The sequence below is a fragment of the Eucyclogobius newberryi genome, unplaced genomic scaffold (genome assembly GCF_026437365.1).
Source record: "Eucyclogobius newberryi isolate DKJ021-1_F unplaced genomic scaffold, fEucNew1.0.hap1 SCAF_4, whole genome shotgun sequence".
Lineage (NCBI taxonomy): Eukaryota > Metazoa > Chordata > Actinopteri > Gobiiformes > Gobiidae > Eucyclogobius > Eucyclogobius newberryi.
The window spans coordinates 25,729,081-25,757,042 of record NW_027316056.1 but is presented as its reverse complement, the minus strand read 5'-3'; the positions used below and the strand labels follow the sequence as shown (position 1 = coordinate 25,757,042).

Sequence of the window (27,962 nt, the reverse complement as noted above, 5' to 3'; positions counted from 1 at the left end):
GTTTAGGCTTATACACCATGTAATAGTATGTTTAGGCTTATACACCATGTAATAGTATGTTTAGGCTTATATACCATGTAATAGTATGTTTAGGGTGCATGTACCTTTGGAAATAATGACTGTACGTTAAACCATCCTTGGAGGAAAATGCGACCGCGTATGAGGCATATTTACCATCCCTTCAAAAAATCCTGGGGAGAGCACTGCCTTTGTAGATATTCTTCATTTTGTAAATGTATAAGTTATTGCCCACCTCCAGATTAATCCGGTAATAGATTAGCAATTATTTTAAGAACTTCTGCAATCCAGAAATCTAATCTCAATAGAGCTCCCTTTTCTACCCAAGATCCTGTACAGGTCCCCACCCAATGTTAATGAACGACACTACATTCCAAACAATTTCATCAAAAGGTCATTCTTTTTTATTTAACTTTTACTTTTGGCTGGACTCTGACTTGGATGTGGATGCTCTCAGAGATGAAAGACGGCGTCTCTTGGCAATCTGTTCCTGGCGCTTCTCTTTAGCCTCCTGTTATATTAATGAAATATAAGTCAAGCAGTTTGAGTAATCACAATTTTAACAGCAAAGACACGTACCTTCATCCTCTTGGCCAGCAGCTTGGCATACTCTGATGCCTCCTCCTTGTTCTTCAGAGTGCGCTGCCTCTTCAGGGAGATGCGGCGACGCTTGTGCTGCAGCACACGAGGAGTCACCAGTCTTTGAATCCTGGGAGCCTTTGTTCTAGGCTTCTTACCTGTCAACAGGATCAGAATTCTTTAACATTCAAAACCAAACATTTCTGAACAGCTTTGCACGCACATCAATCAATTTGAAGTGCTAAAAACTGCATCTGAAGAGTTAAAGCTTTCAGACGTGTCCAGCTGTTACAGCAGTCATACTGGACACATTTGGTAAGACAATGAATATTTCTTAAAAAATAAAAAAAATAACAATCAGTAGAATTGGTCTGACCCCATTTTAACAACAAAAATGTTAATCCTGAAATGGAGAAAGTTCTGGTCTAGAGAAAAGTGGCATAATTTACAACTCGTGTACACTGAACACTTGAGACCTAATTGAAAAAAGTGTTTGTGGCACAGTCTGCGTTGCATCAATGGAATTTCCCCATGTGGGACAATAAAGGATTAACTTATCTTATTTACAGTGCAAAATTGATCAAAGCAATCTTGTCACAAACTGTACAATTTGAATAAAACTTACTGTTGAATATTTCATGCAATAAAAGCATTAGTCTATCGTTTTTGTTCAACAACAACCTTACCTTCTTTAGTCAGAGGTCGTCTCACAACATACTGCCTAACATCATCCTCCTTTGCCAAGTTGAAGAGCTTGCGGATCTTGCTTGCCCTTTTAGGGCCGAGACGGCGAGGGACAGTGCTGTCTGTCAGCCCTGGAATCTCCTTCTCACCTAAAAAAAAAAAAAAAAAAAATGAATCCTTTAGACCAAATTACATTTCAGCCTTTCACGTTGTATAACTTAAGATGTATTGCAAGTTAAACATTAGATAAAAATAACAAAAACTCAAGCCGAGGCCATGAGGTGAGAGGCTGCACTTGATATTTACTTAAGATATTCCTTTATTGTCCACACATGGGGAAATTTCATTGTCGCAATATATTACCCAATAATAAAAGCACAAAAGTCTCTTCAGATATTTTAAAAGTACCGCTTAATATGATAGAGACCACATTGCACGGTCAACATCGAATTATAGGTTAATTCTCTGAAACAGGAAGAGTGCAGTTAGCATGCTAGTTGTTGCTAAAGCACAGCAAAATCCCTGTGGAAAGCGCTTATAAATTAGAACGCAATAATCCATGAGGACTGCAGCAGAGGGTTTAAAAAAAAAAAAAAAAAAAAATCCGATTTTTAATCGATTTGCATATTAATGAGAGATTTATTTATTTTTATTTTCTACATTTCCCTCAGTGAAATTCAATCTACCTTCAAGAAATTCAGGACTCCTGGATTATCTTTCTTGAAAGTAGATTGACCCTTAACCTTTTCAGTCTTCCAGCCATCAGTAACTACCAATACTTGTAAGATTTGCTGTTTAATATTGATATAATACTAGTTTTAATATGTTGCTTCTCTACACAGTCATGAAGTGAAGGAAACGGTTCAAATACATTTTTCATTTTTAATAACATTAACCCCCGGAGCGAATCGAAATCAGATCCAAATCGGATCGAATGGGAGAAAAAAAAGAATTTGAAACGTAAAGATCGGAATCTAATCGATTCTTGAAATTTGAATCGAAACCCAGCTCTAGTTTAAAATGAACTAGTTTGCAGGAGTAAATATCAGGTACAGCCCCTTAAAGGCCACATTAGACCAAGCATCAGAAGGAAATGCGATTATATTCAGGATTTGACAACAAACACACTTTCAAATTTTGACAATTTATGATGTCACTTCCTGGTTTGACATCACCAGCAAATGAGGCAATTCCACAACTGTTACTAAGCAACTAGATTGTAAACGATCATACAATAGTTATGACTAGGACAAAAAAAATAATTCCATTTACATGTAATTTATAAGAAATGGGAGAGCAATGCAGTTCAACCAATGCACTGAACAGCTTGGTAGCATCTGGTAAAGCAGCTCTGCAGTTTCTTTTGCAGCATCTGTCCCCCCTTTTTGACTACTGACCAATCAGAAAGGGTTTACTGATGTGCTATACAAGCATAACATCCGCATAGATATAAAACATGAACCAATTTCTAAAAATAATTTCTCTTTAGAATCTTATAAATCCAAAGGTCAGCACACAGTTATATTCTAATGTTTAACATCCGTTTATAATAAACAAATTTCCTCCGGGACGAATTAAGTCATATTGATCTTGAAACTTCTTTTAAGTGTGTTTTCACACTGCCACCACTAGTTTGGTCGATGCAAAAAAGCTTTTTGCCGATCTCTGCCTCATGATGCAGCGTTTGTGGTGAATGATGAGCAATATATGTGAAAAAAAGCCAACGGGCTATTAAAATACCAAAACCTGGCCCTGCTAAACAGAGCCCAGTGCGTGTATGAAAACTGAACAAAATTTACCTTTTTTGACAATAACCAAGTTGAGAACGCTAAGATTGGCATCAACGATGCAGCCACGGACAGACTTGCGTTTGCGCTCCCCTGTCCTGCGGGGGCGATAGCAGGAGTGGCCCTTGCTGAGCAACAGGCGCACACGGCCATGGGTCAGGACACCTTGCTTCATTGGGAAACCTTGCTTGTCATTGCCTCCACTGATGCGCACCACATATCCCTGCAAACCAGTCACATCATTAAGAATTAGGAACTAAACAAGCAGGAATATTTTAAAATCTCACATTAGAGGTTACCGTATTTTCCGCACAAGGCGCACTTAAAATCCTTTAACGTCCTCAAAAACAGGCAGTACACTTAATAGTCCGGTACTCTTTATATATGGTGTATTTCTGGTTGTCTGGTTCATTTCTGCTCGGAGATTTTAAGTGGTACACGAGCACATTTACGGTACTCCGGAAACGGAAGTCCCAACAACATGTATGCAAAGCATTCTGGGAACAGTAGTCCAGAATGCTCGTGGGGCTATGTGAACATTATACATCAGGCACAACGCGGACACCTAAATTAAGGACCCCAAGATGGCTCCTGCCAAGACACCATGGATCTATTATCACAAGAGCAGATGGATCCGGGGATTGCAGCATCCAGCCCAACTGTTAAACTTGGGCACTGATGAAGAATTTGTGGACGAGGAATAAACTGAAAGTGAGAGTACTGTGTTGTATTTTCAGTGTTGCAACTGAACGAGGCTGAGAGTTGTTGTAGATATGCCAACGTGTCTTTCAGCAGTACCAGTGTGTGTGTTGTGTGTTTGTATTTTACATGTTTACAAGTGATCTTGACTGAATTGATTTGGAGTTCTTGTGAATATGCTAACGTTAGCAGTAGCAGCATGTGTTTTGACGTTGAACAATGTTGATCTGAATGAGTTGAACGTGTTTAATAAAGCTCAACTGACTGACTTATCTGTCCGTTTTGTTTAGCTTTATAGTCCGATGTGCTCCATGTATGGACTAGTACCCATGGTAGACCATTAGTTGATGGTGCACTTTAGGGCTGCAGCCATCGATTATTTTAGTAATCGATGAATATCATTTTTTTCTTCGATTAATCGATGAATCTGTTAATTTCTTTGTACATTCCGTAAACCATTCAAACGCATATTAATTTGTTCAAATAAACGTTATAGTTCATTGTAATAAACTACAAATGAGTTTCTGCCGGAAAAAAAACACATTTCTTAAATTTCACATAAGTTTGTCCCAAAAACAGCAACATTTCTGCAAGTGTTCTGTTTGTATATAAATATATATAATGGGCTAATTAACTTGTCACCAGACTAACAGTTACAGTATGAATTAATTTGCGTTTCCGTCACATAACTTAAAATAAGACGTTTGTAAAACATTGTGTGTGGGACCAGTGATGCTGGCGTTTTGAGCGGTGGCTCAACATTTTGTCAATTTACAGCGTTTGCTCCACGGCATCGCGGACTTTGTTTCACATCAGATTATAATGGTCGCGGTCCTCCTGCTGTTTCCATAGATGTATTGACCGTTTCAAGGCGCCGCAGGAGTGTGTGGCATGTTTTAACCGTATGAGTGTGACTGGGAAGCAGGGGCCGCGGTGAGGACGCAGAGGCTGGGGTCCGCGGAGCTAGTTGTGGTTGTTGCGGCACCGTGCTCTTCTTCCCGGTCGCACCTCCATGGGTCCCACTTGAGAGTTTAAAACACGGCGCTCCGTTTTGCTTCAACTGCTTCTGGAAGAAGCTCCGTGGGAAACACAAGCGCCAATAGTCGTTCCGTGCACTCCACAGATTCACGCGTTTTTAATGAAATATGCAAATTAAAAGAATAAAATAAAAGCTTTTTTGTAATCAAATTATTCCATTAACTTGAAGAATCGTTGCAGCCCTAGTGCACTTTTTAATCCAGTGCGCCTTTTCGTGCGCAAAATACAGTACTGTAGGAACACTCAGATAAAATTGTTAAGTTGTCAGAGCATTGCCGTTTCAGACAGCCATGGTCAAGAGATCTGGTGAGCTGCTCTGGTTTCTTTGGCACACTTTGTCCCCCCTTAGTGACTACTTTTAAATCAGAAAGGGTCTACAAGTGTGCAATCTGTAGAAACACCAAACGTGAAGACTGTACTCACCTTCCACTCATCGCCCAGAGGGTCAGCGGACACTTCAGTGGCCATGCGCTTCTCATAGAAGGTTCTGAGCTTGCGCTCATCGTCAACCTCTAGCAGCTTCTGGCAGCCAGTGGCAGGAAACGAAATGTTCAGCTGCAAAAGAACATTAAGGTATTAGTATGTCACCATACTGTGACATAGGTCAACAGCAATCATTTACAAAGATGGCGAGCAAATTGTCGCTAACCCGATCCAAATACTACACACACACACACACACACACGCACGCACACGCACTTTTATGCCATATAGCAATTTGTGTAAATTAAAAAGCCAGGACATATAGCATTCCCGGCAAGTGGGCTGTAAAATTAGCTAGTTACAAAAACAGGCAGTAAAGGACTAAAAAGGTACATCCCTCAGAAACGGTTACACGACAATAGTCTTTATTTGCGCTTTAAATCTACTTCGGCCAAATCGACATTTTCCGTGAACGAAGCCATGTTTCTACAGCGAGCGAGAAGCTACCAGGATTAGCACAAAGGGCAATCAAAGCTCATCCTGAGCCATGGAGCCACTAAATAGACACCATACTAACTCGTGAAGACTAGTATGTTTGTGCCATCACCCACGGGACATTATTTTTCATACACCACAAATACAAGTGAAACTTTTGGTGTAAAAACATGTACCTTCATTTTGTCAAGCCGACCCAACGATGGTCCGCCACGGAAAAGAGACCGGAAGACCGCCGCGAGATCTCACATAGGCCTTTATATTATCGCGATACCTTAAACAAATCAAACAAAAATGCTTTAATGTCAGTATTGTTTTGACTATAATATTTTGAATACAAAATAAATGTAACACAACTTAATACATAGGCATATTTTGTATTTCTATGTTTAATTACTAGTCAGTAGGTCCCATCCACCAGTAGGTCCCATCCACCTCAATACTCACACAGGCACGTAATCATTTTATAATTTAAAAAAAATTCAAACAAAGGAATCACAAGACAATTGAAAAAGTGATTTGTGATCATGTCCGTGATCAACATGGATCTATTTGGGGTGATCAATGTAACGGGTCTAGTGCGCCTGCGCATTGCGCCCGCAGCTGTCAGGGCAAAAGCGTCTCGTCCGTATAGCGGAGCTTTGTGGGCGAAGAAGACTTTAAAATGTTGCCAGATCACGGCCACTCTCGTTTGACGCTTTCACCATGCGCATCGTGTCGGGATTAATGCTTGTTTCAGAATCGACACAAAGGCGAGTGCACACGGCGGAGGAGACTTTAGTTTGCTCGGTTTCTCAGAGCTGTTTATCGTGTTGCTCTGTCCTGCAGCAGACGCAACTGTCCCAGAGATGAGCGACGTGAGACTGATTTTTTGGGACCAGATGCGGGCTGGTAGCTCCGACGTGGACTGGTGTGAAGGCAATTACCTAATTTACCCCAGTATCGCTGAGTTTTACAACACGGTAGGGTTTCCTTTGTTTACAGCTCCAGCTGTTTTGCCTGTCTAGCTGTTTATCACAAGTTAAAGATTGATTGTCTTCTTTTTGTCTATGTTTAGCTCTTTTACAAACGCACAAGAACTAAACACAAGCATGACGTCAACAAACACCTGTTCACTGGTGTTGAGCTCACAGCTTTTCTTTCTTTATCATTTCAGATCAGCAACATACTGTTTTTTGTTTTGCCCCCCATATTAATGTGCTTGTTCCGCCAATATGCAACACATTTCAACAATGGGATCAACCTCATATGGATTCTGCTAGTTGTGGTTGGTAAGTTGCATGAATATTTAGTCCATGCTTGTGGTCACTTTTGCTGGGCAGTCTCATCTGACAACACATGCACAACATGTTTGTGAAGTTATCATTTACTTTTCATGAGTAGGACATGAAGGTGAACTATGTGACACTATCACACTCTGCTAGAACATGTCCTTTCATGTCCCATGCCACTACTTCAGTTTGTCCTGTGCTATGTGGGTTCAGTCCGTTCTCTCTCTCAGCACCATTGACAGTATATATATATAAGAGGTCGGCACAGATAACCTGGCACTTCTGTTCAAGATAGATGACCCGGACAGTGGACAGCATGATTACATTACAGGCCAGAGTGCAATGTTTGCGTTCACTTCTACAATTTGATGATGCCATAGTTTCTTATAATTTAAGTCCTTTAAACCGACAATCATGTTTTTGGAGTTGAATAATGGCACAACTTTCCAGAGCTTTTGTGGTGGAAAAATAAACAAATAAATCCCTTTTTTTTATTCATGTTGACAGAGTTGACGTTTAACTTTGGGCCTTGTTTTTGTTGCACGTGGCTATGGCCCAGCAATGACCAAAATATTAACCATAAACCAATCTGTTAAAACCATAGAAACCTGACCTGCTTAGTTACTACAGCGATTCTTGTCATGTCACATGAGCGCATTAAATTTATTCTAACAGGGCAGTCTTATCTTTTAAAATGGAATTGCCTGTATGTAGAATTAATGCCCTCTTTGTACTAGCCCTGAGTATATAGTAGGTTTCAGTATAAAAACATCACTGTGTTTGGCCTTGAACTGGCCCTTGTGTGGTCTCATTTATCATGTCTAGAAGGACTTTATTGCATTATATAAAAATACAAGTTCAAGTTAATAAAAGACTATTTGTGTTAGTAACAGAGCTGCACTAAATGTGGAAGCCTGTTATAATGTAGTCTCCTCACTTCTGTTGTGAAAACAGACTGCTCGGATAAGTCAAGGTTTGCAGGACTTTGATAACAAAGAGCTACTGACTGATCCCTCTCACCACAATCAGGTTTTCAGTTAGAGCCACATGTCTAAATGGCCCACAACACAGGCCTAACTTAAATGTATTTCATTAGAATACATTAATATAACAACTTTAAGATAATTTAGTTTTGTTTTTTTACTTACAGACTGAGATATCTTTTAGTAAATATACTCTCAGTCCTTAAAAACTGTTCCACTTCTTAGCACTTGTGTAGTCTATTGTGACATTTTCACCCTTTTGTTGTTTAATCCATGATCAGCGATGAACTAGTAATCATACTTATACCATGTACATGCAATCATTTTACATTCAGGAATTATTATTTTCTTTGTTTTAGGTATTGGTTCAACTTACTTCCATGCCACCCTCAGCTTCCTGGGCCAAATGCTGGACGAGTTGGCCATTTTGTGGGTACTCATGTGTGCCATTGGCATGTGGTTCCCTAAGCGCTATCTACCCAAGATGTTCAGAAGAAATCGGTACGTTATAAAACTGACCAACATCTAAACTGCTAATCTCCTGAGGCCAGCTCTCGTCTGTGGCCACATGCCGGGTCCACTGCCATGACTGTCCTGTTTAATAATAGTCCTTGTCGAGATCGCTGACAGTGGTAAAAGCTACATCACATGCCTGCACTTCTCCTTCCACCATTGTGACCTTCAACACATTCGTAAAGCTGTTTCTTGATTTATATCCTGCCTTTCCTTAATACCAGCTGTCTCTGCTTCTAAAGTGCATGACTAATAATGTGGCTGATGTTGTCCTGTCTCTCCTCTCTATGTAGATCAAGGTTCAAAGTGGTTATTGGCGTCTTGTCGGGGATCACCACAGGGCTTGCCTTTGTTAAGCCTGTCGTCAACTCACTGTCGTTAATGACTCTGGGGATCCCCTGCACCGCACTTCTCATCACAGAGCTTAAAAGGTACATTATTATACACACTTTATCACATGCCTAACTGAATTGATATGAATTTGCTTGACCATTGTATCATGTTGGGGAATATAAACTGTAATTACACTGGATTTTTCAGCACTTTACTGGTATGAAATGTGTTTGTGTGCGCAGTGCAGTACATAAATACCAAGTAACCGTTTGTAACCTGTCTGCTGCCTAACAATGTACATTCTTGAAAACACAAAAACACCATCTATGGCTGTTTCTGAGAGTGTGTTCTTAATGTTTCCTTCTGACACATGAATGCAGGGGTCTGTTTCCTTTTGCCATAATATTTACTCAATACACAACTTTGTCTTTTAACCTTCCTTCAGCCATTGTTTCACCTGCTAGTCATTCTTGACCTTACTCCCAGTACCAGTCACCTACCAAAGGATTGTTGTGCTGCCTGACACCAAATTCCTGTGGCCCTAAAAAATGGACTTGTGGCCCCGACAAAGTCAACATTCACTGATATAATAACTCAATCCATTTTTTGCTTGGTTGTCCCTTTGGATATTTAAGATTACATTTATTTTACACCACCAATACACACTAACTAATGCCACAGTGAGCAGTGGAAAAACTATATATAACATTTTTAAACTGGACTAAGCATCATTGATAAAAGCATTTTATCAATAGGAAGCTCTGGTTTTAGTGATAACAGTTGTTTTTGAAACCATAATTAGAATGATCAAAATCAATGATTTCTTGATTACACAGCAGGACAAGAAGCAAACGTTACAATAAATGTTAGTTTAGTTATTGATCAAACGTTTGTAACTTAACTGGTAATTATGTGTTGTTGACTGTTAACAACATTTCAGTCAAGCCGATAAAAGCATCTGACTGGGGTTTTCCTCTGGGAATGCTTGTCAGTGTTAAAACTCCGATTGTGCACTTCCTGTTGCTAATGAGTGCAAGGAGATTTTTTTTTACTTTTTCCTGTCTTGACCAATTACGTAACATCTCAAAAATCAGGCCCAGTTTCTCATCTCATTTGTATAGTAGAAAAAGCTTCAGTTGTAGTCATCTGGACTCAGTTTGAAAAAATAGACGTTTCGACTCTCATCCAAGAGTCATTGTCAATAACAGAATTTAGGTCGAGAACTCCGATATTAATACTGTTCTGTGGTAAGACCCGCCCATTGGGAGGAGCCTTCCTGAAGTAGAAAGAGTTGTTGTTTCAACAGAAACTCCCCCTTGTATCTACCGAGCCTATTCAGAATCTTAATGGGCTATTAGAAACCTCTTTGTCTTTGTGAGACCCTGGCTCAACCACCCTGAGTACCTGATTAGCATCTGAATGTCCTTTACCTTTCCAGGGGTTCAGAATCCCATTATAAATAACAGGAAGATGAAACCTAAGCCCTCCATTTCTGTTTAAAGATGGTCTTTCTTTTTTAACAAAAATAGCTTCCTTGACTCCTCTTTCAAACCATCTTTTCTCCCTGCTTAAAACCTTCACCTCACCGTCTTCAAACGAGTGATTAGAGGCTTCAAGATGGAGATGCACGGCGCTCTGAGGTCCTGAACTAGTATTTCTTCTGTGCTGATAAAGCCTCTTGTGTAGAGGCTGTTTCGTCTCACCTATGTAACGTTCTTTACAACTTTCTTCACTGCATTGGATCGAATAAACTACATTGCTCTGTTTTTGAGTCGGCAACTTGTCCTTTGGGTGAACCAGTTTTTGTCTTAAAGTGTTTCCTGGTTTAAAATAAACAGGGACTTCGTGTTGTCTAAAAATTCTCTGCAGTTTTTCCGACAGGCCAGACACATAAGGGATAGAAACACCCTTCCTTCTTATAATGGGATTCTGAACCCCTGGAAAGGTAAAGGACATTCAGATGCTAATCAGGTACTCAGGGTGGTTGAGCCAGGGTCTCACAAAGACAAAGAGGATTCTAATAGCCCATTAAGATTCTGAATAGGCTAGCTCGGTAGATACAAGGGGGAGTTTCTGTTGAAACAACAACTCTTTCTACTTCAGGAAGGCTCCTCCCAATGGGCGGGTCTTACCACAGAACAGTATTAATATCGGAGTTCTCGACCTAAATTCTGTTATTGACAATGACTCTTGGATGAGAGTCGAAACGTCTATTTTTTCAAACTGAGTCCAGATGACTACAACTGAAGCTTTTTCTACTATGGAACACGCCTGGACGAATGAGGGATTACACCGACATCTCATTTGTATATTAACAGCAAAAGCATAGTTGCGTAGTGGCACAGGGTGGCCATGGCCCCAGCTGGAATGAGACCACCAGCAAGGTGTTTTTATACAAACATTGGTCCTAATGTAACTGTAGTTCTATGAGTATGGGTGTAGCCCTCTATGGACTTCAAACCTATATAAAGCCATATATTTGATACAAACAGCCTCTCCCCACTCAGTTAAGAGAGGCGAGGCCTGATGGGCCTAATGCATTGAAGGTAGAGGGCTGTGCATATACTCGTAGAACTACAGTTACATTAGGTAACTTTGATTTTCTATCGGCTAAAACCTATGCGAAGCCCGACGGGAACGCTGTACTCCCATCAGGCCTGGTGTAGCATGATTGGCGTGAAGCCGTTGCACACAGGCTGCTCTTACCAAGTACACCTGTACAAACAGTCACCTCTTATAGCAGCTCCTGTACTTTGATAATAGAAGAACAGGATGTGCAGAGACCGCTTCTCTCGGCACACCCGCAAAAGCAAAGTGATAAAGTGCCCCGGACCACCCTGTCAAGAGCGACCGCACAGAGCACCACACAATTTCTATACCTCAATCCCAATGAAAAATTGTCACCCAGAACCGGAGTGAAGGACCGACCCAACGGCACCGACCAACAGATACGGCTGTACAACCATAGAAGATCATGAGCCAGACACGGATCCGGACCAAAGTGACTGAGGATGCATCCGAGTTTCAAAGGGGTGCAAAGACAATTTACCTTCCATTATGTGATGATGTGGAGTACAGGGGACTGGCGCAGGACTTTGTGGACTGGTGTCAGCGTAACCACCTCCTCATCAACGCAGGAAAGACCAAGGAGATGGTGGTGGACTTCCGCAGACGGCGCTCTGCTGCCCCCTCACCAGTGAACATCCAGGGAAGGGACATTGAGACTGTGGACTTGTACGTGAGTGTTCATCTGAACCACAAACTGGACTGGACTCGCAACACAGACGCACTGTACAGGAAGAGCCAGAGTCGGCTCTACCTCCTGTGGAGACTCAGGTCTTTTGGAGTGACAGGGCCACTCCTGAGACCTTCTATGATTCTGTGGTGGCATCAGGTCCTGTACATTGTGGCCTGCTGGAGCAGCAGCATCACAGAGAGGGAGAGGAAGAAGCTGGACAAAATCATCAAGAAGTCCAGCTGCATCCTGGGCTGTGCTCTGGACTCGGTGCAGGAGGTGGGGGACAGAAGGGTCCTGGCTAAACTCACATCTATGCTGGACCATGAGTGTCGCCCCCTGCAGGACGCTCTGGAGAGCAGCTTCAGTGAGAGACTGATCCACCCTCGCTGTGTGAAGGAGAGATTTCGCAGGTCTTTCCTTCCTGCTGCTGTCAGACTCTACAACAAACACTGTTAGCCCTGAACATGTGTATACTGTATACTGTCATTATCATGTGTAATACCGACTTAATCATGTGCAATATTGTCATATCCATACGCAATGCTGTCATATTCATGTGCAATACTCTGACATAATGTCAATCATATTGGTGCAATATTCCCTGTCCATACAACTCCTGTCACTTTTGTTACAACCATTTTCTTATTTTATTTTTTAGGTTTTTTACAAGAGTTTTCTTTTATCTTCTGTAAGAGCTTTTCTATTAAAAGTGTTTTTTTCCTGTTAGCTATCTGTTCTCTCACTTCTGTACCTACTTGTGTGTTGTAACCCTGAAATTTCACTTTTCAATAACACTTATCTTATTAAATTTCATTATTTTACACACTAAAATGAGTGTGCAAGCACTTCTAAATGAGGGGGCAATGAACCCTTTAGCACCCCTGTACAGCCGAGCCTGGGATGAGAAGAAGGTAAACCAGGCAAACATCCTCCACTGACACGCTACTTAGCAGCGCTTTGGAGGCCAACACACTCCTTGTTGAATAGGCCAACAATTCCGTTTGCGTTAGCCTCGAATGCCCCACACACCCTTGATCTGAAGGCTGAAGTCACAACCTCCATAGGAAAGAATGTGCTGAAGGACAAGCATGCTGGTGCACTGACATCCTGCACAAGTCTCCTGCTTTCTTTGCAAAAGCAAGGACCAGGAGCGTGGCAATCTTGAAAGTCAAGTCAAGCAGAGCCGACAAGCAATGCACATTCCAAGGGTGGGCTTTCCACTACCAGCAGACCCTTTTGCCTGACCCCAGACGCAACATGATCCAGAGAAGAGTGAAGGTGAACAGTAGAGCCACAGACCAGGAGTGTTGGTCAGATCATTTTAAGGACAGGAATACCGTGGCAACACGCACATTTTGCGGAGGAAAAACAAGACACTATCGGTGACTTTGATCGGTGACTTTGACTTTTATCAAACAGGTCTTCCGGTGTAGGCACTTTCAGTCTTAGAGCACATACCGTATTTTGCGCACGGAAAGGCGCACCGGATTATAAAGCGCACCATTAACTAATGGTCTACCATGGGTACTTGTCCATACATAAAGCGCACCGAACTATAAAGCTAAACAAAAACAGACGGATAAGTCAAGTCAGTTGAGCTTTTATTAAATGCGTTCAACTCAACATCAAAACACACTCTGCTAGACATTAGCATATTTACAAGAATTCTCAGTCAAGCTCAATTGTAAACACGTAAAATACAAACACACAACACACTCTGCTACCGCTAAAAGACACGTTGGCATATCCACAGCAACTCCCAGCCTCGTTCAGTTGCAACACGTAAAATACAACACAGTACACTCACTTTTTCAGTTTATTCCTCGTCCACAAATCCTTCAAATTCTTCATCTTCAATGTCCAAGTTTAAACTGCAGTGTCATTTGAAATTGTACTGTTAAGTCCTTGTTGGCTGTTAGTATCCAAGTCTAATATATTCAGATACTCTGCTTAAAAAAATAAACTTTTATTTCAAATAAGTACGGTCTTTTGTTGCGTCCGTGTTTTTGCCTTCACCTAACCCGGAAATGTGTCGTCACAGCGGGACACTGTCTAGCCAACACTGAGGATAATGAAGTGGACAGTGAGAGCGACCAAAATACAACTAAATCCTCATCAAGTGAGCAGATTTTAACAGATGATGAACAGCATATGTTGAACATGTCCTGCAGCTGCTGCGTCATAAATTTGAGCCTGAGCCTCGTCAAGACGATGAAAATAGAGCGGATGAGAATGATGATGAGGAGACGAGAATGTGCTGCTGCTGCTCACCGATGTGGCACATGGCTGAGTGGAACAATGTGGCTCTGGCTACAGCTTGTCACCGGTGTGACGTCACTGAATTTGCGACCGCACCAAGGCGTTTGCTATGGCGCGTTCTCGGGTTTGGCGGAATGAACTCGAGAATTTTTTTTGTCATTTCTTAAAACCGTCCAGACTTTGTTGTGAAAAAATTATAGCTGTATTCCACTTAATAAAAACGTTGCAGCCCATCTTTAACAGTTGGGCTGGATGCCGCAATCCCCGGATCCATCTCGAGTCACGCTGCAGTTCAGTGATGATTCCAGCCGTGTGAAAGCTCTAACCCCAGTTGACTGATACTTAAGCCCAGAGTTAAAGTCTGTGTGAGTGTGTCTCTTAATATAATATGTCAATGGTCTCTTGGCAGAAGCAATCTTGGTCCAAGATTCTTGGGGTCCTTTAGATGCCTTGTGCCGGAGTATAATGTAGTTTACAGAGCGCCGCGAGTCCGTGTATGGCGGTGGATTACTGTTCCCAGAATGCTTTGTATACATGTTGTTGGGACTTCCGGTTCTGGAGTACTGTAAACGTGCTTCTAGACGTGCATCGCTGTCTCTCGTGTCCCAAATCTTCTTTATACACCGTGTACCACACAAAATCTCTTCGAGGTCAGTAAGCACAACCAGAAATAAACCATATACATTAAGCGTACCGGACTATTAAGCGCACGGACGGTTTTTGAGAACGTTAAAGGATTTTAAGTGCACCTTTTAATAGTGCGTAAAATACGGTATTTATAATAAAGTGGTATAGATATAATACGGCAACAAGGAGAAGATACGGCAGGGCACAAAACTGGCATTGCTGGAGCCATCCAGATCAGACACAACCTTCTGTTTGATCTGTCAACATATAGCCAGTTCTATCGGCACAAAACATTACATAAATTGACTCAGCCAAAGGAACACACTTTATATCTTAATAGCTAATTAAACTTATATCGCACTTACTGTCTGTTGAAGTTGTACACCCGGTTTTCTTTTTGAGAATGATGACAATGCAAATTTCTTCGGGGCGGTGTCAGAGCAAGGCAAAATGGGGGGAGTGGTGGAACAGGCCTCTGCTGCGGTGGACCAAGTTAGTAGAGATGCTGGCAAAAGCGTAAATATTGTGTATAGCCTATCATTTCATTCATTCATCATACAGCCATTATAGTAGCCTAACTAAACCGTAGTGGGCATAATGGGAGCCCTTGGGCTGCTTTGCTGACTGTGCAGAAAGCTGGTGTTCTTCATTAAACATGAAATAAAAACATTCCACAATCAATTCACCCTCAAAATATACAAGTTGCCACACCTTTTTACCATGGTTTGATGGTTTTGACACATGAGGTCCCACCAATTTATAGGCCCATTATTATACATGCATACATACTGATTCACAGTATTTAAATACATTATATTTGTTCTTTTTTATTGAATTTATGTTGCTGTTTAACACAGTGTGCTGCTCGGTGTAGCAGAACTCACACTGTCATGTTGAGGGGGGGCAGCTCTAAGAATAGATTATCTTTGAGACTTTGACTCTTTGGATTAGGATGTCTCAGTGGGTCAAAGGTACATTCATCTACAACACAAGTGTGGTCCATGCTTTTATTGTGCGTATTATCTTTATTATAATCCATAAGGAAAAGCTGAAAATGATGACGCTCATGGTTTATATTAGTAACTAGGCCCATGATCACTCACCAAAACACTAAAAATCTGAATATTGACAAAATCCATCTCAAGTCCACATTATAAGCTATAAGAGAGTTACTAGCAGATACACATTTCAAACAAACCATGTATTGCTAACCTATGTAGTAGCAGGTATTGAAAGATTGTGGTCAAAAATAATTTCTTGCCAAATAAAATGTGTCTAAATATAGGTAATTATTTTTCTCCTTCTGGTAGGTGTGAAAACCTGCGTGTGTTCAAGTTGGGCTTGATCTCGGGGTTCTGGTGGGCGTTGGCTTTGCTCTGCTGGGTCAGTGACAGGATATTCTGCGAAATGTGGTCATCTGTCAACTTTCCGTACTTGCACTGTGCTTGGTAAGCTAAAACAAACAGAGAACATGGTGATTTGAAGGCCTGCTGCTGTTTCTAGCTCAAAACTGATTTTTTTGTTTTGTATTTAAACTTGCTTCTTTCCCCTCGTCAGGCACATCCTCATTTGTCTGGCTTCCTATCTGGGGTGTGTTTGCTTTGCATACTTTGACGTGGCAACAGAGGCTCCGGAGCGAGGCCCGGTCATCATGTTCTGGCCTAATGAGAAGTGGGCCTTCATCGGAGTGCCATATGTTTCCTTTCTCTGCATCCATAAGAAACCTACAGTAAAGGTGACTTAAGATAGTGCCGCTGGGCTTACTTCAATCCAAATTATTCAGTATCTGGCCCAGGCCAGTCCACATGTCTGGTTACATAGACTATGGCTCCTGCAACTGGTTGGTGAACATATACATGCCAGATGTATCAGTTCAATTGAAATCAGACAGGGAGGAATAGTATTGCTTTTCTTTTGTGGCTAAAACAAAGCCTTCACTATTATTTACTAGATTGCAGTAAAATACTGTGCCAAAAGTTTTGTAGAAAAGGATAATTAAATGTCTAGATTTGAATAACCTCCCTGCAAACCTTTGTTTGCAGTTCAAGCCAAAGAGTTGCCTTGCACATAGAATATGAACTGTGAGCAGACTTTCATGACAAATCCATAGCATATAGCACGACATTGTATGTGTTGAAGTGTAAATAACGAACAATTGTTGCATGTATAGATGGGAATTCATACTTTTAAAAAAAACATCTCCTTTTCCTCCTTTTTAAAAAAGGATCAGTCCAATTAGTTTAATATATTCTAATATTATTAACCATTAGGTCAAAATCTGTACAAAACTACAGAGGTATACACTATATATTTAACTTAGGGCCTATGTTTTTCTATTGTTAAGAAACGACACAAACTAAACATGATTTAGAGTATTGTTCTGTAAAGAACTGCATTTAGGCCACTGAGGCCGACGCATATGCAAGTAATAACAGAGAAGCTTTTAGCTTTCCATTGAAGAAGAATGTAGTATTGAAATAACAAAAGACCAGAAGAAACTGCTAATAACGATGAGTGATAATCTGCCTTTTGTTTATAGTGAGGAAAATAAGCATTTAAACACCCTGTGATTTTGCAAGTTCTCCAGCTGAGAAATTATATGAAGATTGCTGCAAATAAACTGAGAAAATCAATGTTAATATTTGGTACAGAAGCCTTTACAATTACAGAGGTCAAACGTTTCCTGTAGTTCTTGACCGGGTTTGAGGGATTGTGGCCCACTCCACACAGATCTTCTCCAGATCCGTCAGGTTTCAAGGCTGTCGCGGAGCAACACAGAGTTTCAACTCCATGTTGAAAGACCCAGCCACGACCCATCATCAATGCTCTAACTGAGGAAAGGAGGTTGTTGCCAGAAATTGCTCCATTTTCTAACAATTGCTCCAACAGTTGATCTTTTTTACCAAGCTGCTTGCCAATTGCCCCGTAGTCCTGTCCAGCCTTGTGGAGGTCTACAATTTAGTCTCTGGTGTCTTTTGACAGCTCTTTGGTCTGGCCCATGCAGCAGTTGGAGTCTGACTGATTGTGAGGTGGACAGGTGTCTTTATGCAGCTATTGAGCTCAAACGGGTGCTACTAATTTAGATTAATAAGTAGACTAGAGGTGGACTTTTTAAAGGCAGACTGACAGGTCTTTGTGATGTGTGACAGGTGTTCAAATACTTATTTGCAGCAATAACATACAAATTATTATTATTAAAAAATGTTTTCATTCTTCACCCACGATGAAAATTTCAGACCTGTCCATAACTTCTAAGTGCAAGAACTTGCAAAATTGCAGGGTGTTCAAATACTCGTTGTCCTCACTGTAGATGTCCTCACAGCACCAGCTGAATTTTGGGTTTGCACAACTTCTAAAGTGTTCTCTTGAACCAAATCTTTTCTTCCAAATACTACTGCCAAAATAAATCTCTCACTCGAGTAGAAGCTGCTGGTAAAGCAAACAGTTGAATTTGAAGGAAAGACATATTTTCCAGTATTTTGTACGATCAAAATGTATATTTCTAGTGTTGTCCTGCCAAAACAGCATTTGTAAAAAAAAGAAAAGAAGAAAAAAATATAGCCAATGCAATTGGCAATGATCGGCCCTCGCCACGTCGCCGCCACGCCGCAAGAGGAGGGGGCGCTAACGCGCCCCAATTGTCCTTTTATTACGCCTACTGCTGAATCTGTGACGCTGTCACATCTTCTCTCCTTTGTTTTACCATCAAAAAGCTATTTTATTTTGAATTCTTGGCAAATTGTGCGGCTTTGCCGCACAGACACCGTGACTCTTTGAATAAAAATGTGGATATCTTTTGATGGTCCACCCCTGAAGATGAGTCTCACCAAATTTCAGGTTAATAGGGCTAACGCCCTAAGAGGAGTTCGTGAAAGTCTAAAGTGTAAACATGTTCTGGCGATTTCCCCATTGGAATAACATGGGAGGTTTTAGTCATCGCTACGGCAAAGCCGTAACAATTATGACATGGGTCTCATTGACTTTTTTGATCGGGATGCCAAAATTGAGTTGTGTGTCAAATTTCATATAATTTCGCAAAACTAAACATTTAACCTCCATATAAAATCTGTAGGGGGCGCTGTGGTGCCAAATTAATTTATTTCACTTCAAGTAGGTTTAGGGCAAAGAGTTTAACAACTGATTCTAATTTGACGCAATTCGGACTTTATCTGCGCAAACGGCAGAAATGTTAAATTTGGGAGATTTCTGAAATTCTAGCTACAGTTTGCGGCTTCGCCGCTCAGAGACCGTGACAGGTATCAATGTAATTTGAATAACTTTTGATGTCCCACTCCTCAGTAGCATTTTCACCAAATTTCAGCTTTTTAGGGCCAACGCCCTGGGAGGAGTTCGTAAAAGTACGACGTTTGGAAAAACTCCCGAGTCATGCTTAGCCATTTTTGAAGCAATATGGCCGACATTTGGTTGGGCGGACGCGGCGTTGCCGTGATATTTTTTACATCTCTTGTCACCATCTACCTCTGCGCCAAATTTCATGATTCTACGATCAGATTTTTTGGGAGTCATTTCCTATCTCTCAATGCATTTTTGGTACATTTGGGGGCGCTGACGCGCCAATTTTTTTTTTATTTTAGAAAAGGGAAATAGCCAGAATGTAGAGAGGCACGATTTTTAGAGGTGTGCAAATTTTTGTGACTTTTCGTCAATGTTCACTGGGTGAAAAATGGGGGGGTTGGTCCCGAGAAGAAAGAAAGAAGAAAGAATAATATTCCGATGCAAAAACAATGTTTCCCATTTTTCAAATATCATAAACTATACATTTTCGGAAAGCGCTCGCGCTTTCCTACCTCATGGTGTGGGTCCCTCGTCACTGACGGGTACTTTCGTTAATTTTGAGTAGGCTCTGCCCACTTTGTGTTTTTGGCCCTCTATACAGTAATAATGTTCAATTTTTGCATTACATGCTTATATGCACGGAGCATGCTAGAGATGGGGAACGTATTCGTGAGCTACTTAGCGCAAATGAGCGCTTTATATGTAAAGTGCTCGTTTAGTGCAAACTTTTGCACGGGCTTCGCCCGTTTACAATGGTAATGTTCCATTTTCCTACTACTAATTAGTATGCACAGGGCGTGCATGAGTGGAGGAGTGCGTTAGTGAGTGTTCGGAAGTGGGCGAGCGCTTCGCGCTCGATTTCGTGCGCACTACGTGCGCACTTTCGCAGCCGTGCGAGACTAATAGGCCTATCGCCAGCTTGTGGCGCTCGGGCCTAAATATAAAAATGTAAGAGTTTATTCGGATAACGTGAAGTATTGTATGTAATGTGTAGGACTGATATATTGTTGTTAAACTACATTTAATCTGAAAGGTATTGTTAAATCATTGGCTATATTGTTAATATGCACAATAATAAAGATGCAGTCAGTAGAACTTGTGGTACACATCTGTACAACTACTTTTATGAACTGTTTAATTATGGTATGTGTTTTGTGCCATTTGAGCCTGACCAGAGCTCACATGGTGCTCAGTTTTATTTTTTCTTCTTCCTGTGTATAATACTGGTTTCATTTTACTGCACTTTTACCTTCAAATTCTCTCACTGCATCTTCAATTTCATTTTAGTCAATACAAGGACAATATCAACAATTATTGTTTTGCAATGTGTATCATGGGCATGGTATGTGTGATATAACTATGTAAAAGGATGTTTAATGGAATGATGCAATGATGCAATTTTCTGCCTGTGATGACAAACCTGGAAAATCAAACAAAATATTTATTTTTCATAATGTATCAATTTTGTAAAACAATGTTTGTACAATAGTATTTATTTTATTTTATAAAATAAAATGGTACAACATATTGTTATAAGGTTGTAATTGTACGTTACTTACCAGAAGGTGGCAATGTTTTCAAGGTTACAGTTAGCATAAATGTACTTTCCATTTTCAATCTTTTTCAATCCATTTCAGTCTTTGTTTCTTAGCTTTCTGGATGTTTTAGCTTGTTGCAGTTTGAGCCCAGAAAAGCCGTCGAGATTTTGTATGAGATTTCACCACAGTTTATGCCATTGAGTTATAATAGATCCATGATATGTGATATATATATATATATATATATATATATATATATATATATATATATATATATATATATATATATATATATATATTGTTGTTGTTGTTGTTTTATGGCGGTTGGCATCCAATTGTTGCATTACCGCCAGACTTTATTCCTCAGACTTTTCGAAGTCCTCAGACTGTCGTAGTCCGTTGTTGTTGTTGTTGTTGTTGTTGTTTTATGGCGGTTGGCATCCAAGTGTTGCATTACCGCCAGACTTTATTCCTCAGACTTTGTCGTAGTCCTCAGACTCTGTCGTAGTCCGTAAAAGTACTCCTTCCATTGCTTTGGTGTTACAAAGCCCATGAGGTCATGATATGCCGTAAAAGAACTCCTTCCATTGCTTTGGCGTTACAAAGCCCATGAGGTCATGATATGTCTTTGTGACTAGAATAGTTGTTATTTTGGCTTCATTCTATAGGCTTTAATATTTCCACTGATGTCGCTGCTTGGTAGCCGTGCGTCTACGAGACTGGACGAGGACAGGAGACCACCCCCACCCCCATCTCGTCACTCTGATCACTCTGACTCCCCACAAGCAGACCCCCATCACTCCGACTCCCATTTAGCGCCTTTAGCCTGTTTCCTATATCTGCCCAATCAAGCTCCTTTGTTCCAAGGAATCTCCCTGCAGCTTTAGCAATGATCCTGATCCTTTCAGTTCTGCTTTCACTTCACATTAAAAGTATACAGAGGAAGTCCCGCCCCCTTAAATGATCAAAGTCCCTGATTGGTCGAAGCACCTGCCATTGCTCCGTCATTACCAGCTCGCGGGTCAGACAGAAGAAGAGCGTCTCCTTCAAGAATTGCACATTAGATTTCTTTTATGTCTTCGCTTCGCGGTGAATGCCTCCTCCTGCAGGACACTCCCGCGTGTGAAGACAACGCGCCCGACTTGTGCTCGGCCAAAGCGGACGCGGGGCAACGATGCCGCTCGTAAACAGAACAACAACAACTGACACGGCGTCGGTCTGATCTAAAGAATACAAAAAAAGGGTGTTTCCACTCGCAGTTTGTCCCGCACCGCGTGTCAAAATGATGTCGGGGAAGCATTTCAAGGCTCATGAAGTGAGCTGCTGCATCAAATACTTCATCTTCGGATTCAACATCATATTCTGGGTGAGTCTGTTTACTGGCGTGTTACTGTCTGCGGGCCCATGATTCACCGCGTCAAACCTATTGTCATGGCATCCCGTATGTTTGATCGTGGCTGTCTTCTTCCCCGTTGAGTGCGTCATATTTTTACTTGCATTTTCGCTTCGCCGCGCACTGCACGCACGCACGCACGCGGCGGACACTTTGTTGCCAGGGCTCGTGTCCGCAGCCTGGCACAACCACCACACCGGAAACATGACAGGCAAACCATACAAATGTGGGATTTTTAGGTTTGATCTGATCTCCAATGCTTTACCCATCGTTTAAATCTGAAATCTTTTTTTTTCCTTTTTTTTTTTTAATACAAAGTTTTTAATGTTATTTATTGACGACATGACAATGGCACAGGCCTGTTGTTTGGCTGCTTAGTTCATCCCATTACTTTCACGTGAACATTTCAGCGAGTTCAGCCGTGCAATACAGAAGCAGAAGGTTAGATTTAGGGCTGGTGTAAAACTCGACCTTTGCCCCTAAAAATATGCCAAAGTCATTCCAGGAATAGGGGCCCTAACTTGTGGTCTTGTTGACAACACTCGTCTTGTTTGCCTGTGTTGAAAGCGCAACTCGCACACCATTAACCATACCAGGCATAGAGCGTTATGGAATAATAAATGTTTCTCTTTCTTCTTGGTTGGATGAGGAGCATTGTATGAAAGCGTAGATAAATGTCCACACGGTGTCAGTCACAGAACACGTTTTAAATGACTTTGCCTTGTTCTTTTTCAGTTCCTTGGAGTGGCATTTCTAGCCATCGGATTATGGGCATGGAGCGAAAAGGTTTGCGATATTTATCTATTATTGTGTTTAGCAATGAAACGGACAATAAAGGGGGATTTCCTGAATTACAATCAGGGATGTCATAGTGTCCGGAGGGATGTCGATGTATTTACTGTTGCAAAAGATGAATGTGGGGGCTATAGCGTCTCTTGCATCCACTGTTTTCGAATGCATGTTAATCATTTTGACCGTTTCCTCCATCAGGGCGTCCTCTCCAACATCTCGTCCATCACTGACCTCGGGGGCTTCGACCCTGTGTGGCTTTTCCTAGTTGTGGGCGGTGTTATGTTCATCCTGGGATTTGCTGGTTGCATTGGAGCGCTGCGGGAAAACTCCTTCTTGCTCAAATTTGTACGTTCCATCTTGAATTGTTACCAAATATGTATCTAATTAAACAAATATCTAATTATATGTATCTATAATTACTTTTTTATTTTCTTTAGTTTTCTGTGTTTCTGGGAATCATCTTTTTTCTGGAGCTGACCGCCGGGGTCCTGGCGTTTGTCTTCAAAGACTGGATCAAGGACCAGCTGAAGTTTTTCATCAACAACAACATCCGCGCCTACAGAGACGACATTGATTTACAAAATCTGATTGACTTCACACAAGAATACGTACGTTGATGTCATTTTTTTTGTCTGCAAATGGGTTATAAGCTGGAACAAGTGGCCGTGCGTGTCGGTCCCAAGCCTGTAATACGACGCGAATCAGTTCAAGTCAAGATCTTGTGTGTTTTGGTCTTACAGTGGGAGTGTTGCGGCGCATTCGGGGCTGACGACTGGAATTTAAACATTTATTTCAACTGCACGGATTCTAACCCAAGTCGTGAGAAGTGTGGAGTGCCCTTTTCCTGTTGCACCAAAGATCCAGCGGTATGCCACAGCTCGTTTGTTATTTTTCCCAGTCCAAATGTTTCCACTGTCATTACTTAGAGAGGGGGGGGGGGGATTTTGCAGGATTTCCCTCTGTGACACAGTTTTGTTATCTTTATCTTCCAGAAGGTTTGGTGGGTCTGTCAACAGGACGTTAAAAAAACTGCGTACCTGCTCAGCCCAGTGTGAGAGCGAGAAAGACAAACTAACTTGGCGGTTTTTTGGCCGAAAATGCAGCTTGCGTAGACAGAGAATGACAGGCCTGAGCAAGAAACAGCTGCTACACTGAAACTTTCACAAGACACTGTTTAATGGCTGACCCGCGGACATACTGCTCCGATGAGGTCATATTATCACAAGCAGTAGTTATAGCAATGTCCGTGGCTGTGTTCATGTGATTAATTTCACACTTCATTTGAGTGTTCAGATTGTGAGGTGACGATTGAAAAAGATATCTCAATGTTTAATTTTGAGCGACCGTCAAGATGTAAGTTTGTATTACTGTTTCAAGCTGGGGGAAAAGAAAGGGATTCTTGCTTTATATTGATTAATGCAAAGCTGTTTTCTAGTGTATGATATTTTGCCATGAATTAATATTTTCATGTTCATGCTCTATACCAGGGATACGCACGCGCATAAGCAAATGGATACAATTAAATCAGATTATAAAACAAATATCCAAAATACCACTTTTACGTGTTGCCTTCAAACTTTTGAATGTATGCATGTATGTTGTCTCTAAAGCTTTGCATTCATGTATGATGTCTCTTGAAACTTTGTGCCTGTTGGACAACCATTTTTTATTTTTTTTAAATAAACTTGCTTTTTTCTACAGGAAGATGTTATCAACACACAGTGTGGATATGACGTTCGAGCGAAAACTGTGAGTTCTCAAACGCACACCAGCATACAGTATGTCTGTGTAGAGCTGCTTTTCAAAGGTGTATTATGCAGTGAGGTCACCTGGTACTCCACCCTAGACAATATCAGTTACTCTATAGCTCCAGTATTCTGTGAACACCCCAGTGTATCACTCCAGCTGCTGGATCCCCATCAGGACTCTGTGGTATTACTCATGCTGCAGCAATGCCAGGGTCATGAGACCCCTCCCCCTCAGCTAACTCAGGCTCTGCTCCTTAACTGCTTAATGTAAGGAAAGGCTCATGTTTGTTTTCTTTGCATTATATGAGGCAACACAGCGCATGTGCAGCAGCTTCAGGGAAACACATGAGAATGTTTGAAGGGGAGTATTGAGGGGTTCATTTTCATCAAAAGCAATTGAAACACTTTCATAATTGTTGTTTCTAAAGAAAGCCATATTTGATTTGAACATGTCTCTGGTATCTGGGCACAGATCAGGTCATGTTTATGATATTTAAAATCTAACTCTTTCATACTGTTCCTTTTCCTTCTCATTCTTAATGTGTTTTTGTGATTGTGAGCAGGACGCTGAGCAGAGGACTTTCATTTATATCAAAGGTTGTGTGCCTCAGTTTGAAAAGTGGCTTCAGGACAACTTGACTGTGGTGGCAGGGATCTTTATTGGAATTGCGTTATTGCAGGTCAGTTACTAATGCAAGCGGTAAGTTCAGTCTTTCATAATGGCTGAAATGAAGTATACATACTTAATTATCATCGTGTTGAGGGTCAAACAAATGTGTGTTTTAAATGTGTCTTTATCCATTCATGTTCACATTGTGCTCTCATGGCAAAAACTTACCTTTCCACTTTTCCATTTTTGTGGTGGCAGATATTTGGGATTTGTTTATCGCAAAACCTTGTCAGTGACATTGACGCGGTCAGGGAAAGTTGGTAAGTTGGACATTAAGTCTATCCATAAGAAATGGAACTGGATTTAAGTGATTTTACTGTTTTTCATAGTTTGTTTACCTGAAGCAGTAGCGGGCATCGAGAGACATGAAGGATGTACAAGGTATTTACTAGTATCAACAAATCTAACACAGATTTATTTTGCACTTTGTACTTTAATAAGATGTTTTCATCCTCACAGGACACTTCAGTTTGGATTCCAGCAACAAAAAAACAAAAAATAGTGACTGAATGCGTTCAAAGCACAGCCTTGTTTACAAGTACACGTATATGTGGAGGTATTTCTTTCCAAAGAAAGTGGACTCGGGGTGGGAAATATAGCATTTTTTTATCAAACGTCTGGTTGCGAATCTGGAGATAAACTTATCTCTTGATTCAGTCTAATGCTGCTCTTTGCTCATGTGGTGGCTGGATCAATGCTCGTTTGGGGCGTAGGGTGTAGACAAAGGATTCACGTTGACAAAACTCTGCAAACTTTTCAAGGTAGTTTATTTACAGAGAAAGCAGTGTCAAATACAGGACAGCAGAAAACAGCGCCCTGGGTCCGCTGGGGATCAGGAAGACGAACCTCGTCTCTGGGCGTATCTCGCCTTTATATACTGAAGACGCACAAAGACCGATAAACAATATCTGACAGGTATGACCCTATCCATGTACCAACGGATTAGCCAATGAGAGAACAAGATGTAAAGGTATCCTTATTTGGTTAGCACCAGGGGAAAGTTACAGAAATGAGGTCATGCGTGTGTGTGCCGATGTTCAAACCTATATCTCCTTTTTCGGCTTATAGCTTCACCTGTTGTACTCCTAGCAATAAATTACAACAGGCCTCAGTACTCCTAACACCTTGTAGAAGAGTTAAACAAACCGAGTGGGATGGAGAGAGAACAGAATGCACAGTTTAGATACTTCACTCAAACAAATTTAGTCTAATTTTCTCCTTCTAATCACTCACAGTGAAGTAGCGTGTAGATTGCTTTAGCTTATAAGTTATCAGTGTACATGAATCAAAATTGTGACCTTTTTGTGCCATATTGCCCAGTTCTAAATCTGGGTTGTACTGTCTAATTGAAGTTAAACAAGTCAAACAGACTCTTTTTCATGATGTGGGAATTATAATTCATACAATTAATTGTCATTTTTAATTCTTCTTGTTGATGCAATATTACAGTTTTGGTTTCCGCATGTAAGGGTTGTGTACAGAGAAATAGTGGTTCAGACAATGCACTGCATGCCTTTGGTCTTTCGCCAAGACTTTGGCTTGATGTGTGTCAAAGTAACACTTTTTTTTTTAGTATGAATGACGCCCTTACGCATTTATGAGCACCCTATTTACACCTTTTACAGTCAAGTTAAAATAGCAAAACAATGGAAATGAAAAAAAAAAAATTGTGGCTTATTTTAATTTAACAAAATAGTATACATAACTCAAAAGTAAGAATTAAATGCACTTTATTTTCACATGAAGGACAACAAAATGGTTCTAGTCACTGATCGTTTTACAGGCAGCCACTGGGAGGAGCTATTTACAACACATTGTATCCTTCCGCGGTCTCCAAGAAGGATTTCAGTTAATACAATTAAATGTGCACATTGTTTTCACTTCTATTCTATCTTATTATTTGACTTAAGGTTAAGCTCATGTGGACTCTCCACTGGACAAACTGCATTAATAGATGTATTCAGTGGTTACAGCACGCACACTGACTTTATTATGACTTGTATTAGGTCTGCTTCACAAAGCTACACTACAAAGTGTGTGTTCTTCTTGAAACTGTTAAGAAAAAGGTTCTGTATTAATTGTGTTACATTTGTTAATATTACAGAGAACCCATGTTTTGACAAGGTCAAATGAGTATCTTGAGCCATGATGACTTAAGTACTTTTTCCACCAGCTTTCTCTAAATTGCCAAACCACACACATAATATGTTAAGCTGCATTAAGCGGGCGATTCAAAGGCTTTTCTGGATCGGGAGGCTGTAAGTGAAGTTGACTAATTTCATTGTAACATCTCTTATTACCACTCGGTGCCATACACTTTTCAATTTTATTTGTTACAAACATGTAAATATTTGGACTGTGACCAGTTGTAAATATGTAAGTCAATAAATGTGTATGATGTGCATCCTTGTTAATGCCATATATTTTGTTTAATTTTTCATGACCAAAAAAATATACACTACATTACCCTAGTAACAATTACAATTTAGATAAGTAGCCTGGATAAAGGTTTTCTACCTGCTATCAGCCATTGATTACATCAAAGGATCCTTGACCTTTGAACTTTATTATAATTAGT

The 27,962-nt window shown here is 40.8% G+C and overlaps 3 protein-coding genes across 3 annotated transcripts; 2 read left to right on the top strand and 1 right to left on the bottom strand.

Moving 5' to 3' along the window:
- Positions 1–399: 399 nt before the first annotated feature.
- Positions 400–5,991, bottom strand: rps6 (ribosomal protein S6). Its single transcript, XM_072462571.1, has 6 exons — positions 5,900–5,991; positions 5,229–5,360; positions 3,081–3,291; positions 1,284–1,430; positions 598–755; positions 400–529 (listed from the first exon to the last, which is right to left on the bottom strand). Exons 1-6 carry the CDS (start codon positions 5,903–5,905, stop codon positions 434–436), a joined length of 750 nt encoding a protein of 249 aa, XP_072318672.1. The 5' UTR covers positions 5,906–5,991; the 3' UTR covers positions 400–433.
- A 353-nt stretch (positions 5,992–6,344) lies between these two features.
- acer2 (alkaline ceramidase 2) lies at positions 6,345–20,770 on the top strand. The gene is made up of 6 exons (XM_072463299.1): positions 6,345–6,685; positions 6,880–6,994; positions 8,337–8,478; positions 8,784–8,921; positions 16,258–16,395; positions 16,505–20,770. The coding sequence occupies exons 1-6, from the start codon at positions 6,572–6,574 to the stop codon at positions 16,689–16,691; spliced, it is 834 nt and encodes a 277-aa protein (XP_072319400.1). The 5' UTR covers positions 6,345–6,571; the 3' UTR covers positions 16,692–20,770.
- Positions 20,771–21,882: 1,112 nt separating this feature from the next.
- LOC140377482 (tetraspanin-5) lies at positions 21,883–27,793 on the top strand. The gene is made up of 11 exons (XM_072462911.1): positions 21,883–22,147; positions 22,910–22,960; positions 23,165–23,311; positions 23,404–23,574; positions 23,707–23,832; positions 24,668–24,715; positions 25,278–25,394; positions 25,583–25,644; positions 25,714–25,765; positions 25,844–26,040; positions 26,563–27,793. Exons 1-9 carry the CDS (start codon positions 22,064–22,066, stop codon positions 25,724–25,726), a joined length of 819 nt encoding a protein of 272 aa, XP_072319012.1. The 5' UTR covers positions 21,883–22,063; the 3' UTR covers positions 25,727–25,765; positions 25,844–26,040; positions 26,563–27,793.
- Positions 27,794–27,962: the final 169 nt, after the last annotated feature.